This window comes from Danio rerio, chromosome 10, assembly GCF_049306965.1.
Source record: "Danio rerio strain Tuebingen ecotype United States chromosome 10, GRCz12tu, whole genome shotgun sequence".
NCBI lineage: Eukaryota > Metazoa > Chordata > Actinopteri > Cypriniformes > Danionidae > Danio > Danio rerio.
Genome location: NC_133185.1, coordinates 8,527,927 through 8,543,052, shown reverse-complemented (window position 1 = coordinate 8,543,052; position 15,126 = coordinate 8,527,927). Strand labels below are relative to the sequence as shown.

Here is a 15,126-nt window from a genome sequence, read left to right as displayed (position 1 = left end):
TTAATAATCAGAACTTAACAAACCATTTCTTGTTTTTTTCATTGTCTAGTTAAAAAGTAATTTAAGGACCATCGTATTAATTATTATTACCTATGATTTTTGTCAGTTAGTGTGATTATAAAGATTTATTTGATTTCTGTGCCCAGATTTGACATTTCTTTCAATCAGTTAAACAAGTTATTTTTAACAAGAATGTACTGTACTTTACAGACATTTTTAAAAAATTATAAAAATGGATATCAACAACAAGCTAAATACTGTATTATATTCATTTATTTCCATTGGAATGTTCAATTTGAAAAAAATAAAAACTAAAAATATCCTGTAGGGAATGTTCTGGAAATGTATAGGTTGTAATAGTGATAATAACCAGATTATTAACCAGCTACTGCCCTAATTCATTCTTCTGAAATCCAATGTTTGATTTAAAGGCAACAAACATTTGTTTTGTCTTCATTATAACACAACCCGACAGTGTTTTGTGGTTATCGAAAAACAAACTAAACTTACTGCTCTCTGTATAGTTTTGCATGTCTCTCTTGTCTACTTGCAATCTGATTGAACAAAATGCATCATAATAACAGGGGTAAACAGGGCTGAAGCTACAATAAAAGGTTAAAAAGGTCAACAAATATGTAATATATAGAAACAGTTGCCTGTTTAATCCTATTTTCCCCCATAATTCTGACTTGGCTTTGTTTTGTAGGGTGGAATTTCAGAACAAATTCTACAGTGGAGCAGGAGTCAAATTCGCCCCCTTTGACTTCTCCCTGTTACCCTCAGTCTTCGAACAGGATGGGTTACTCTGATCGAAACCCACCAGTTTCTGAACAGGACATCATAGCTTATCGTGACCTGTTGACCTTTGGGCATTGGACAATTTCAGCAGCTGTAAAGGGAAGATAAAAACAAGCATTTTTGCACTGCCCTGTGAAACACGGTCACAGTCAGAACAGCAGGCTACGGTGTTATTTGTACCAGTTCATATCAGATGTTTCTGGTGCTGGATTATCATCTGTGGCTCCACCATCAGCTTTCATTTAAGGAGTGTCAACAAAGTCCTGTTATATTAATCTCAAGAGATATGACTTGTATTTGTAATTGCATTATCTTAAGCATTTGCTGTCATATCGATTTTCAAAGTGCCATAAATATTTTTCAATGTACAGTTTTGTAATGCTACTACACTGAAACGTACTTTTGCTTGCTTTAGTTAGGTCTTAAACATAGAAGAACATTTGCAGGTAAATTATGGTGTAGGCGATACTGCACTGTGCTGAGAACAATGCCAAATAACAATTATAATTTTCAATGTTATATTAAAGTATAATTTTACAGCATTTAGCGTGCAAAGCAGGTTTGCGGGATAGCATTTTTTGTCCAGAATTAGTTATAAGACAATATTCTTATTACATGATACATTTCTGTTTTTCCAATACATGTGTTTATGGTTTAATACGTCAACATATGGATTTATTATTTTGTTTGCAGTTTTTTTTTCATCCACATTCTTGTAAATTTACATTTGTGTTTCAACCGCTTATAAACAAGATATTATTATAAAAAAATTATTGTGTCGTGACTCAGTGATAAAAAACATTTCTTTTATATAAATTCACACATAATTATTGTCTTTCTTATCTTTTCTTTATTGAACTGAATCTTTTAAGTAGGTCATTTCAGACTCTTAGGGCGAAACCATTAACACATATGATCATCGGTAAATTAAGATTTATTTCTTCATTATGACCTTTATTGAACAAACTGAATTAACTTTAACGTTCATACATTAATTTAGCATTTTATTCCAAATATATTTATGAAATTATACCGTTTGTAATAAATATCCATCCCCGCTCGATGAGTAGGTACCGGCTGATGAACGTCATCCACGCATGCGCACTTTCCGCTTCAGAAGGCACACGAAATGGCGTCTGCTGCAGGTAAGATCAATGTAAAATCTTTTGTGCCCTGTTGTACCTTGTGAATTGAAGATTTTTAGATTAGTAATGAGTGTTATTTTTGTCGACGGTTACAGTTAACGCAGATTAAGTTGTGTTCCACAAAACGAGATAATCAGTTAAATGTGTGTATTATGCCGGTGTGGTTCGAGCCGGTTCGGTCTTACTGCGTGTGGAAATGGGGGAGGGGACGTAAAAATGCGGCATTTTACATTTTGCTCGGTAATGCTTGCATAAAACAAAACCACACACATTTTCAATAATTGCTTTAAGAATGAGCTAATTATATTTTAGTACATATTTACACGTGTCTGTCAGTTGCTTGGCAACGCCTGAGATAAGAGGCGGGCTAACTGGTGTTAGCATTCGAGCTCGTATGTGTTGTATCAAAATAATCCGATATTACTCTTAATCCTCCAAAAGTTAATCACAATAATAAATCTGTTTCAACATCTGTCTTGCACTTATATTTATCAAAAGCTCGACTTTTCACGGTCCTGTACGTTAGTTTAGTTCATTTGTGTCAGCTCATTGAAACCCCTTCCCTTATCTTCCAATAACGTTGCATGCTCCTTTTAATGGTTGTAACGTTATTTTCCCAATTTTTGGTGAACAAATATAATCAGAGTTCTGTAAATGCAGTTTTAATTTTTGCTTTTTTTCCTAAATGTTTTTTTTTTTTTACTTCCAGATTACAACAGTTACGGACAGGCTGGAAGCCAGCAGGGGTATGTATAGTTCACTGTTTCTTGATTCTTAACCTAACTTAGGTTATTAACCTAAGAAATGTTTATAGTATCTAGTATATATTTTGTTCTTGCTATTGCAGCCTTTATAAAAGATTGGTTTAAAAATGTTTGAATGAACAAAAACTTAATTATGAGATAATAAATTGATTATAACAACTGTTTAAATATAGTGTACTATATAGAGTCCTGGACAAATGAAAACCAAAAAATATTCACTTAAAATACTCCCTTAAGACCAGTGTTGATCGGTGAAATGTTAGTAAAAATACAGGCCTGTAAGCAGGGTTGGTTTCGGGTGGTTCAAATGGCCCAACCCTCAATGACAAAGGTCCAGAATTTGTCCCATACATGAGCTCATTTGTCCTTTTTTGACTGCTACACCATTGTACATTGTGAAAATAACCCATCGAAAAAGGCTTTAAAACAAAGCCAAATTTTCGGTTGACCGTCCAATCTGTGTGACTAAATCTAATCAGTTTTGTTCAATGCAAACTATTATTTTTCATGTGTCCAAGGTTTAGCTGTGCAAAAAAAACATGATATCGGATGTAGCCTAAGTGAAGTTGTCTTTCGCTAATGTATTATTGTTTAACAGAGAAAACATTTTACAAGTAACTTTTATTCTAAATCTTGGGCTATTGTTATCCATGAATTCTCAATCAAATGTACTTTTTTTTACAAGAGAGCTTATAAAAATTATGAAGCTCTTTTAATGTTATGTTTTTAAATTTTATTATTAGAATAGTCAAAAAGTTGAATGTGCTGGCCAGTTTATTTGCCTAATAATTTACAATAGGCTACAGTTTTTAATTAAAAAAATTTAACAGATTCCTATTTATTTCAAATGGTATATATGATGTAATGTATTAATTCATATTTTCTTTTTTTAATCTTAAGGATTGTTTTGGTACATTTAAAATGTGAGAAGCTAATCCAACTAAATATACTGCCTAAAATGCAATACTCCTAATAAATAGAAAATGATGCATATAACTGCAAAAAAGGTCCACATTTTGAGAAAAAAGAACCACCGCTTTCACCAGGCAGGTAATTGGCTTAAAAGATGTGGCAGCCCTGAATGTATTTGTGTGTGTGTGTGTCCTATTACTATAAACGTTTGGAAATTCTTTGTTATCAGGTACGGCTCCTATCCGGCCCAGCCCTCTCAACCGGGATATGGACAGGGCACCCAGGTAGACTCTCAATTTAGACTTTTGCTTTGTCTTCTATGAAATAAACCATTAATCGACATGTTGTATATGACTTGTTGTATGTGCTTTTTGTTGTTTAGCAGTCGTATGGTCAACAGCAAGGCTATGGTTCATATAGCCAACCGGCTGACTCAACCTACTCTCAGACCAGTGGTTCTTCAAGCAGTTATGGCCAACAGCCATATGGGTCTTCCTATGGACAGCAGCCACCAGCCAGCGGTGTGTTAATTTTTTCTTGTTCATTCTTATCCTCCATCAAACCACAGTGCTCAGCATATATAAGTACACCCCCTTCAATCTTTTACATTCATTTTTTTAATAGGAAGCTATACAATATTATATTTCATTCATTCATTTTATTTATATTTGTGCATATACATTAGATTGGTCAGTACTGAAGCCAAATCTGGAGCTTATCTAACAAAATAATTAGCGGTAATGCTCCAAAAACTAGTACACCCAAATTTATGTTATAGAAAAATATTAAATACAAATTTAAAAAAGAGGACAAATTAAGAGAAGCAAAAAATTTTAAAGATTTCGTTTTATTGTATTATCTTTCTATTTCTAAATATGTTTGGTGACTAAATATTATTTATTAAAATATAGTATTACATTGCCTATATTCACTGAGAAATGGATTAAAAAATATTAATTTTCAAAATGGGCTGTACTAAATTATGCTGAGCACTGTATGTTCAACATTCCCAAGCATTTGTTAGCTGAGGCCTTCGTATTTACCCTTTGTAGGTAGTTATAATGCTGCTTCAGCCACACCGCAAGGCTATACTCAACCAGTGCAAGGTTATGGAAGCAGCAGCTATGATTCCTCCACAGCTGCTGCCTCGTCAACCAGCAACACTCAGACCTCTTATGGTGGGCAGGCCAGCTATGGAACCCAGTCTGCATATCCTGGATATGGACAACAGCCTGCTGCTGCTGCACCTCCCAGGTATTGGTCTAATTCCAGTGCTTGGAGCTAATGTCTTTTTTTTTTTTTTCTGGCACTGTTGGGCAAGTGATAAAGATTTTTACTTGCCTTGCTAAAAATGTTTTAAAACTAGATATTTCCAGTATTAAATACATTTAGATATTTATTCCATATTAAATATAGTGTCAAAATAAACCATATATAGTTGTTCACATTAGCATAATCTAAAAAAACTTAAACCTTTTGACTTTATAGGAATGTGAGTAGCTAAGTTTCCTTGTCAGACATAGTATTTTATATCTTAATTTTTACTTTACAAACCAACTAGAACCTTACCCTATCACCCACATGAAAAAAGACACTAGTAATTTTTAGTAAATAATTTGGTTTGATTCCTGCTATTGTAGTTTATAATACTGTGTATGTATAATACATGCATACATACAGTATTATAAACTACAATAGTGTGTATGTGTACATGTACATATTTATATTAATAGTGTAAATTGTAATAAATGCTGTCATATACTTCAGTTTTTACTACAGTAAACTATGCAGTATAATATGCCCTATATTTGAAGAAAACTACAGTATTTGTACTGTATAATATAGTACTGTATCATTTGTTTATTACCATAGTTGTTACTATAGCAGATAAAGAATTACCACAACAGCATAATTCATGAAACAAGTATAATACAAATATCAGTTAATGTATACTACTCATCAGTGTGCATTTGATTTTTCACTAATGCTTTCTTTTCTCTTTCAGCAGTTACAGTTCTGGGAGCCAGCAGCCTGCCGGATATGAGCAGAGCTCGTACTCCCAGCAGCCTCAGCAAAGCACTTATTCTCAGCAGCAGCAGGGAGGATACCAGGGCCAGCAAGGAGGCTACGGACAGCAGAGCTCCTATAGCCAGCAGGGAGGATATCAACAAACTCCTCCCCAGCAGCAGCAGGCTCCGCCTTCCAGCTATGCTCCGCCTTCTGGATCTTATGGACAGCCTTCTGCCAGTCAGTATGGACAGCAGGGCAGTACTGGAGGAGGTTATGGCCAATCAGACTATAAACCACCAAACCAGTATGGTAAGTCTGCTGGAGGTGGCTAATCGGAGACTTGTGTTCAAATGCAAAAATGTCAGTGACACTTGATTCTTTTACAGGTAGTTACAGACCAGACCATCAGAATGGAGGTGGCTATTCTGGCCCTGAATCTGGAGGATATGGGGGCCCTGGAGAGGGCCGAGGCATGGGAGGGGGGGAGAACCGCGGGCGCGGCCGGGGTGGGTTTGACCGGGGAATGATGCGAGGAGGTGGTGGCATGCGAGGGGGCATGAGCCGTGGAGGCATGGGGTAAGTGTGCATTCATAGGTTCTCATCTCACTACTTCTTTTTCCCTCAGACAGGAGCTGAAAGAGGCCACACAGGGCTGAGAGCCACTCTTTATTTTAAAATTTAAATGTAACTTTATAGTTTTGGAGCCAGAGCTTGAATTATATACTGTATTTTGACATCTCAAACACAGTTTGGACATTTCGTCTCGAATATTATAGCTTTTTCTCCCTAAATTATTTGAAAATCACTATAATAAAATTTTTTTAAAAAGTTAAATTGACTTAATCCTGAAGTAGTGCTGCTCTCAGCTTTGCCTCATTGTTTTCTAAGGTAAGATGATTGAGAATGTGCTTTGGGAAAAAATATAAATTCAATCTCTTATGCATTTTATCATAATCTGAGAGATTATAAATTAAATGGAGTTAAGATTGTAGACTAGGAAGTAGATGATTAAGCATTATGAAGTCAGAATTTTAAAGATCGGTTTTCTAAATGGTCCTAAAAATATTTAGTAAGCATTTAGGATTAATCCAAAAGGTGCATTCATTAATATAAGCGGGTTCCTGTAGATCTATCTGCAAATAAATGCTTTCGGGTAGAGATTTAATTCAGTTTACTCAACTGAAATGACTCCTAAAGCCTGGCCAATGTAGGGGGCCATTCACACAATGCATTTTTCCATAACAATGGGCTACTTTTTCATTGCGCTTGAGTGACCATTACTCATCTTGCCTTGCATGAGTGTCATGTTTTTGAGACACTGTTTCTATAAAAGTTTCAGCTTTTACATGCAACTTCATACACTGGTCAGATTTAAGCTATTGAACTGGTCAGAACTACTTGAAGGCAGGGCAAGCTTCTGTTGGCTTGACAGATTTTTATTTGATGGCAACATTGCAAACGAGGTGCTCATGGTGGCTTTGTGTGCATACCCTAAATAGTGTAACATTTCTTCAATTATCACACCTAGCTCTTTAAAAATAATAATTCCCTGAGGGCTGCACCCACGTTTTAGATGCAAAATGCATTCTGTAAAAATGGCCCCTAGGACCACATCTATTGCAAAAATGACATGAGAGTGCGTAAACCTTTAAAAAAGTAAACTACAAAACTACAGTGTACTGACAATAAACACTGGGTTCCCATGGGTAATACAAATTGAAATGGTCTGTCCTGTACGTTAAAAGTTCCGTTTTTTTCCACAAAGTCATGGAATGACAGGGAAGTTTTGTTTCATGCCCATTTTTATGATTACTTGGTTGGGCCATATTTTTTAGCTCCATTTTCTTTTTCATGCTCATAACCTGACAGTCACTTTAGTCAGTTTAAGGCCCCGTTTACACTAATGCGTTTTAGTTTGAAAACGCATAAGTTTTGCTACGGTTACGCCAACCGTCCACACTACGCCGGAGTTCTCGAGCGCCGAAAACGGAGCGTTTCGAAAACGCTGGAGAGGCCGTTTTCATTCTGAAACGCTGCTGCTCCGTCTCAGTGTGGATGATGGAAAACGGAGACATCTGAAAACGGAGGCGGGGCTGCAGACGTTCGCCTCTCTGATTGGGGCTTTTCCTGAATATTAAGTAGCCTAAAACACAGTTCAGTCCTGAATCTTCTCCGTGTAAGTTCAGACTTCGCAAGTTTGATCAAGGCTGCATCTCTTCTTCTCAGTTTGATATGGAAAAGCAGACTATACCGAGGACACGGGTAAATCTTCAAAGGGAACAGTGTACTTTATAACTTCATTCACATCACCCTGGCTTCGTTGTTTCACTTTCTCAACAATAAAATGTAAACTTGATTTAAGGAACTGCCTATTTTAATTTTAATATTAGCAACTAAACAGACAGCAGAAATGTTGAGGCGTCGTGCTGCATATGAGCGTCATCTTCACTGTGTGGATATTTATAACAAAACGGAGCTGATAACAACTGCCTCCTTTCAATTTCAGTGAAAATACGAAACATCCCCTCTCTTTTGCTGAGTATCAGTTTTAAGAATCGATAATGGCCATTTTAAAAGTATAACATACAATAAGTTTATACATTATAGGAAATAAAGGCAAGCGATCAGTCAATATACAGAATGTACGTGGTTACATTAATCATTAACTTATCTTTGCGCTCAGCCAAAACACGTTACCTGAGAACAAGTAATAGATTCCAATGCCCAAAGTCAGGGAATATGTCGTTAGATAAAGACAACAAGATAAATGAAATATCCCGTTTAATAAATATAGTGAGATTAAATCCAGCGGGAGATGCTTAATGAGAAGTCCGACTAGCACAGCTCTCATCTGGGTACATGGGCTGCAGCGCTTGCCCGAGAGCGTCTGTGTGGTCACGTGATGTGCGTTTTCAGCGTTTTGGTGTGGACGGAGAGCAGTTCAGAAACGCTGGGTAAAACGCGAGTGTGGATGCGGATCGTTTTCATTCTAAAACGCCGTTTTAAAACTAAAACGTACTAGTGTAAACGGGGCCTTAGTCACTAGGTTTTACATCAGATATTTAAGGCGGAGTACTTCACAGCCAAAATCTGAGGTAAATTATCGGTTGTTCTCATAGTAGGTGTTAATGCCCTGCAAAATGATATGCATCCTTAAAAAAAAAACGTTTTAGTGTTATTATAATTGTAAAGTTGATGTATAAGCACATCATCGACCTGTTTTGTTCACTACATGTCATGGAAATTCAGCTTTATACAAGGAAAATAAGGGAAATTGGTATTTGTTTTAAAGTGGGAACCCTGTAAACAAGATGTGATCATGTCTTAAGTGTGGATACTATTGTAGTTAAAGTTCACAGTTATTGTTCTTGATAAAGGGCCAAGTGAAAATTAGGGATATTTTCAGAAAACGTGTTAAAATGGGTAAAATTCACTAGAATAAAACTTTTACCTACTGTGGTTTTTAAAATGTTGTTCTATAATTCTGGTTTGCATTAAGTAAAGAGTTTTACAATCAAATATTGGTTCCCAAAGACTTCTTTCAATGCTACCAAAAGCAGGACTAATGCAAAACAAATATGAAAGTGAATGCAGTGATGCTTAACTTACAAAATACCCTTGTTTTTTTAATTACTTAATCATTTTCTAGAGCATGTCCCTCTCTGTGCTTTTAAATAACTATTTAAATATAATTTTTTTTTTTGATACATTGGTAAATTTACATTGCAGTAAACATGAATAGCATTTGAGTTTTTAAAGTATGCTTGAAAAGACACTGCATTCATTTTCCCTATTAAAGTAAGGGTATGTTTTCTTTGTTACACATTTGGATTGCAATTGTCTTGTGCATCATGAAACTTTTTCTTTAACATGCTTTGTCGCATTTATACGCTACAGGTAACAAAGTGAGAGCCATGTAAACACATCAATACTTTTACAGTACCGCTACTCAGTTCTGAGTCTGGGCCGGCAGCCTTTTGAAATGGGGACCTAAAGTTGGTCGTGACAAGAGGTGTTCCAAATGGGTTTTTCCAACAGGAATGAGAGTCATGTTTTACAACCAAAGAAAAGTTGTAATAATTATCTGAACATACAAGTTTACTCTTTATACAAAGATGTTTTGATAGCCCTTTTGTGTTGTATAATTTCTTTAATCAGCATCATTTCTGTAAAGAGAAAAATGGTGTTATAGTTTATCTGCTTCTTTTATTTAACTAAAATGCATGTACAAGATTCATGTAAGCAGATTGTTTCAGATGCATCCATACACAGGCTACCTCTAGACCAGTTGGAACATTTGCCACCAACAAATATATAAATCCACAAGGGAAGGTTCTCTTGTCCTTAGCTGGCATTTTAAATACTCTTTTTACTTCTCTTTAATCTTTTTTGGTGTCATGTAAAGATGGTAGCAAGGCTGCATCTGAAACAATTACCTCTCAATGTCAGTGTACACATTTCTGGGGTTTTCCACCTACAATGGTAATAAAGATCATCCCTTACTTGTGCTTCATACAACCCCAATAATGTTCAGCCACTAATGTCTTTAAATTGTAAATCAATGAAGTCAGGATGAGGGCAGAGACATTGTAATGCTACATCACCCTAACAAAGTGTTATTCTCAGAAATCTTGTTTTTATATAAGGGAAACTTGTTGAAGGTTAAGAGTCAGTTAGAACTGTGCAAATACCCCCATTACCCCTTTTGTGGTACCGAAGTGGCTGTTTTAAGGGATATCGCCTTCATATCTTCGCTTATTCCCCCCCAGCATCGCTGGAGACAGAGGTGGCTTCAGTAAGCCTGGTGGTAAGTTTAATTAGAATCACAAGACTATACACTAGAATTCTCCACCTTTTATTGGTGTTTTTCCCAAAGGGAAAATGAAAATAATGCCTTGCAAAACAATACACTGTCGGCTAGAATTTTAAGAGTTTTCAACATTTTGTCATTGGTTGTATAGGAATGGTTCAGTCCTATTTTTATTGGTTAAAAATCCTGAGTGTGGACTCCAGTCAAAGGTTACTTTTGCTCTCATATTTAGGAGTTAATGGTAATTGGCCGACCCAGCCATGTAGATGATTTTACCTTTTCAGTGTTTACTACATTTTTCAATTTCATATGATATCAGGTATGGAGTCCAATTTGGGTCCTTGTATTTTCAAGGGTTTGTTTTTTTCCATAAATATAACATTCTACTTTAAGGCACACTGGAGTTATAAAAAAAAAAACCTAAATAGCTTTCAAATAAATCTCATCTTAATACTTTAACAATCAAACTATTTATGGGTCAATAAGCACAAGGGTATTTTGACTTATGTCTTTGAATGCTCAGAGCAAATGTGCCGGGGCAGAAATGCTAGTATAATGTTGTCAGGTGCTTGAAGCTCTGCTTGTAAACTAACTTGTTTCCCCCTTTCTTTTTCTTTTGGTGTCCTGCTTGATGAAAATCTGGAATAGATGGTGAAATGGGTAGGTTTACACTTTGTTTTTTGACACTGTTCATTTTTATACATTTCTTGATTTTAACTCCTGTTTTCTCCTTAGGAGCCCCAGAGGAGCAAGATGACTCTGAAAACAGCACTATCTACATCACGGGACTGACTGAGAATGCTACGTTGGAGGAAGTCGCTGACTTTTTCAAGCACAGCGGCATCATTAGGGTACTTATCTTTTTTTTCCTGAAAAAAGCCCTGACACCAAGCTGACAGCTCTTAGGGTGCTTTCACACCTACACTTTTGTTTCGGAACGTATCTCGTTTGCCCAGTTAGCGCGGTTCGATTGGCATATGTGAACAGGGCAATCGCACTCTGTTCCGCGCCAAAGTAATCGCTCCGAGATTGCTTGAATGAGGTGGTCTCGGCTCGATTGAAACGAACCCTGGAGCGGTTCGATTGCAGTGAGAAAGCGATCCGATCCGAGCGCGGTTATATCACAGTGTTTTATATGTAATAGGCTTACGGCTACATGAAGACAGAATTATGAGTAGGGCGGGAAGTTTCGCGAGTCTCCGGATGCCCGCAAACGAGTGATGATCTCCCGGTAATCTCGCGTCTCTCTCCCAGTCCTCAAATAGGCATCGTCGCGCACCCTTCTCACCCCTCCCCACCGTGTCTCTCCTCAGACACGTCACGCGCGCGCACCCTGTCAATCACCACCAAACCACCACCTCCTGACAGCTGAGCGGAACGCTGCAAAATAAACCCTGACACTCTGACCAATGTAAGGAGAGTTTACTCGCACGTGACTTGTTTTAGCTCTTTTGGTCCGATTAGAAACTTTGCAGTGTGAAAGCGAACCGCTCCAAGAGCAAAGAGCAACAATGTAACAATTTTAATCTCTGTTTCGGAACAACTGAATCGATTCACAGGTGTGAAAGCACCCTTAGTTGGGCCTTCGAGCGTAGTTAATCTTGAGCTAGACTGTTTGGCTGACTGTGTGTTGAATTGCTGTCAGTGAGAACTGATTGGCTGTTAGGTTTAGTGAACTTTGTGTTGGGCAGGCTTGTCTTATTTGTGATCCTGGACCAAAAATCAATTTCATGGGTATATTTTTTTGAAATGGCCAAAAATACGTTGTATGTGGCAAAATTATTTATTTTTCTTATGCCAGAAATAGTTTAAATGTTAACAATCATGCTCCATGTAAATATATCATACTTGATTTGTTATGAGTAATAGGCATCGCAGAGAAGTTCAATTTGACACCTTTAGAGCTGGAACACATCAAGCTGATGGTGAGCCATTGGGCTGAAAGTGAGCATATGTCAGGCTAGTTTGTTTGTAGTGTTCCACATGTCACCTTTTATTTGACTTAGGTTGGCAGTTCACCTGGTTCACTGTGTAGAATCGACATGGGTAAAAGAGCGATCTGAGTTGCTGTGAATCAGCTAATTTATATATATTTAATTAAAAAAAATTTCAAATTATATTGGTTTTCCATATTTCTACAAGCAAATCCCTTTTTATGAGTGCAACACTAGTTTGAGTTTCCTTTTGTGGAATGATAATGCAGACACCTAGAAAGATGCATCCTCATGCTCGGATCTTCAGTCAGGCATCATTCATTGGGTGTAATATGCAGATCTTTGGTTCAGACAGGACTAGATGCAGCTTGCTGGTCAGATTTTAAATGTGATTTTTCAGTATTTGGATTCAGATTTTCAAATAACTTAATCTGTCAAACATCTTATCATCCTGACAAAATGGGCACAAGTGGGAATTCAAATTTCTGATTATGCATTAACCTAGATTCCTAAAAATTGACACCTAAGTGTTGTGGTCTAGGGACACATTTGTTTACTCAAACTAAAACAAGTAACAGTCCTTTATTTACCATTGATTTCTTGATGCTTGACTGAATGGTGGTGTTTATTTTATTTTTTGTATTTTAGATCAACAAACGAACAGGCCTGCCTGCTGTCAACATATACACCGATAAAGATACTGGCAAACCTAAAGGCGATGCCACCTTATCCTACGAGGAGCCTCCATCTGCTAAAGCAGCAGTCGAGTGGTTTGATGGTGCGTTGATCTGAACCAAAATCAGTCCTCAAAGGAATGAAATGAGCCCTCAACATGAATGTTTGTTCTTTAGGAAAAGATTTCCAAGGGAAGAAGCTGAAGGTGTCAATGGCCAGACGCAAGCCCATGATGGGTATGATGCGCGGGGGTATGCCAATGAGAGGAGACCGCGGTGGCATGATGGGACGAGGAGGTACTCTGCTGCATTCATGTTTCAGATGCAGCCATTTAATTTCACAGCAGTTTCAATATAAATCGTCTCTCTCTCCAGGAATGATGGGTCGTGGTGGAATGGGCAGAGGTGGTGATCGCGGAGGGTTTATGCCACGTGGGGGTCCCAGGGGAATGGGTCGTGGAGGACCTACTGGAGGAAACATGCAGCAGAGGGCAGGAGACTGGCAGTGTCCAAATGCGTATGTATTTCACTAGTGATGCTTGATCAGAGTACAATTAATTGCCCAGAGCCTGTTCAATGAGGATTTACTTCTTTTTTTTTAGTGGATGTGGAAACCAAAACTTTGCCTGGAGAATGGAGTGTAATCAGTGCAAGGCACCCAAACCTGAAGGCTTCGGACCTCCTCCCTTCCCTCCAGGTTACTTTTTATATTCATGTAAAGCTCTTATAGGCGCTTAAAGTGTTTGCATTGCTAATATTTAATGAATCCTATGTGATTCAGGTGGTGATCGCGGTCGTGGTGGTCCTGGTGGGATGCGTGGTGGTCGTGGTATGGATCGCGGAGGACCAGGGGGACCCGGAGGCTTCCGTGGAGGCAGAGGTGTGGACCGTGGAGGCTTCAGAGGACGTGGTATGGACAGAGGGGGCTTTGGAGGAAGGGGTCGTGGAGGCCCTCCAATGGATGACATGGGCCGAAGGGGGCGAGGAATGGGACCACCGGGCAAAATGGATATGAAGTGAGTATTAAGCTCGTCTCTGTGATGGTGTTAAAGCCATAAAACGGAACATATTAAATTGAATCTTTTAATTATTTTGCAGGGGAGACCACCGCCAGGACCGTAGAGAGCGGCCGTATTAATTGATGCCCAGCGTGTTCTTCCTGCCCCAATGTTAATTTCTCACATGGTTTTAAAGTTGCATTTCCATATTTATGAGTAGTTAGTATGGAACTCGTTAATGCTTTGCCGTTAGTCTTCAGTGAAGGTTATATTTTATTTTTTTAAGTTTTTGTGTTTTGTCCTCGCTTTCCTGGTCAAGAAGTGTCCATGAAACCAGGTGCACATGTAAATGCAGGGTGTTTGGTGTGCCATTTGGATTTGTCAGAAATGTATTTGTGGAAATGTGAGGGTATTTTTAAGTTCCCAATAACCCTCATGTTTTGCTCTACTCTGCGTTCATGTGTGGAAATGTGGAATAAAAATACCATAAAAACCATTTTGTAGGATTTTGTTTTGGGTACATGGCTGTTGAAAAGTACTTATGCCATGTATTTGTTTTCATCATTTACTGTCATTACTTTACCCGAACCGTGTGACTGAATAATGTACATAACTGATGTGTTTCGGCCCCCTGTGTCATTTCACAGTGTTAAGAGTCAAGCTCGAATAAATTTCTGAACAAAAGCTTTGTGGCTGTGTTTGAGCTTCTAAAGTTGAGTTTTTCAATCGCTAATGTGGCTACACGTATCTTATGAAGCTATAAACCAGGTCCTTAACATTAACATTAGTGAAAGCTTGTTGAACCAAATATGCGTTTAGGTATGGTTACATTTTTATTTTATTTATTTATTTTTTAATGAATAATTTGATGTACATTGGCATTATTTCCCCAGGCAGTTTAATGTTAACTCCAAAAAGCAACATTCCTGATGATTATTTTATGTAGGATATTTTTGTGCCAGGATACTGATAAACAACCATGATACTGAGATTAGTAAAAAAAAATTAACTTTAAGGATGGGAATGTTAATGTTCTGCAAAAATAACGGAGGGCCGGTGTCCTGTAGATTTTAGCTCTAAA

General features: G+C 37.5%; 2 protein-coding genes across 14 annotated transcripts in view; both read left to right on the top strand.

Annotated features, from left to right (window-relative positions):
• Positions 1-1,340, top strand: part of atp6v0a2a (ATPase H+ transporting V0 subunit a2a) — a 44,606-nt gene extending 43,266 nt beyond the window's left edge. For all 11 annotated transcript variants that reach the window (XR_012386115.1, XR_012386116.1, XR_012386114.1 and 8 more), the window contains one exon: positions 707-1,340. Coding sequence is in view for 6 of the 11 variants with exons in the window: in XM_073914410.1 (XP_073770511.1) it covers positions 707-809 (103 nt within the window). In the remaining 5 variants the exon portion in view is untranslated. The remainder of the gene's footprint in view (positions 1-706) is intronic.
• Positions 1,341-1,901: 561 nt separating this feature from the next.
• ewsr1a (EWS RNA-binding protein 1a) lies at positions 1,902-14,729 on the top strand. Of its 3 annotated transcripts, none has more exons than NM_001115138.2 (16): positions 1,902-1,943; positions 2,653-2,689; positions 3,849-3,903; positions 4,002-4,140; positions 4,672-4,873; positions 5,625-5,938; positions 6,016-6,205; positions 10,399-10,436; positions 11,088-11,099; positions 11,175-11,290; positions 13,022-13,151; positions 13,225-13,344; positions 13,423-13,564; positions 13,650-13,744; positions 13,829-14,063; positions 14,146-14,729. In NM_001115138.2, exons 1-16 carry the CDS (start codon positions 1,928-1,930, stop codon positions 14,183-14,185), a joined length of 1,881 nt encoding a protein of 626 aa, NP_001108610.1. In that variant the 5' UTR covers positions 1,902-1,927; the 3' UTR covers positions 14,186-14,729. The 3 variants fall into 3 exon arrangements, 2 of the variants coding, with proteins under 2 accessions (NP_001108610.1, XP_021334784.1); XM_021479109.2 differs by having other exon boundaries at positions 1,914-1,943; positions 4,759-4,873; XR_012385793.1 differs by lacking the exons at positions 11,088-11,099; positions 11,175-11,290; positions 13,022-13,151; ... (3 more) ...; positions 13,829-14,063; positions 14,146-14,729 and having other exon boundaries at positions 1,914-1,943; positions 6,016-7,517; positions 8,669-10,511.
• Positions 14,730-15,126: the final 397 nt, after the last annotated feature.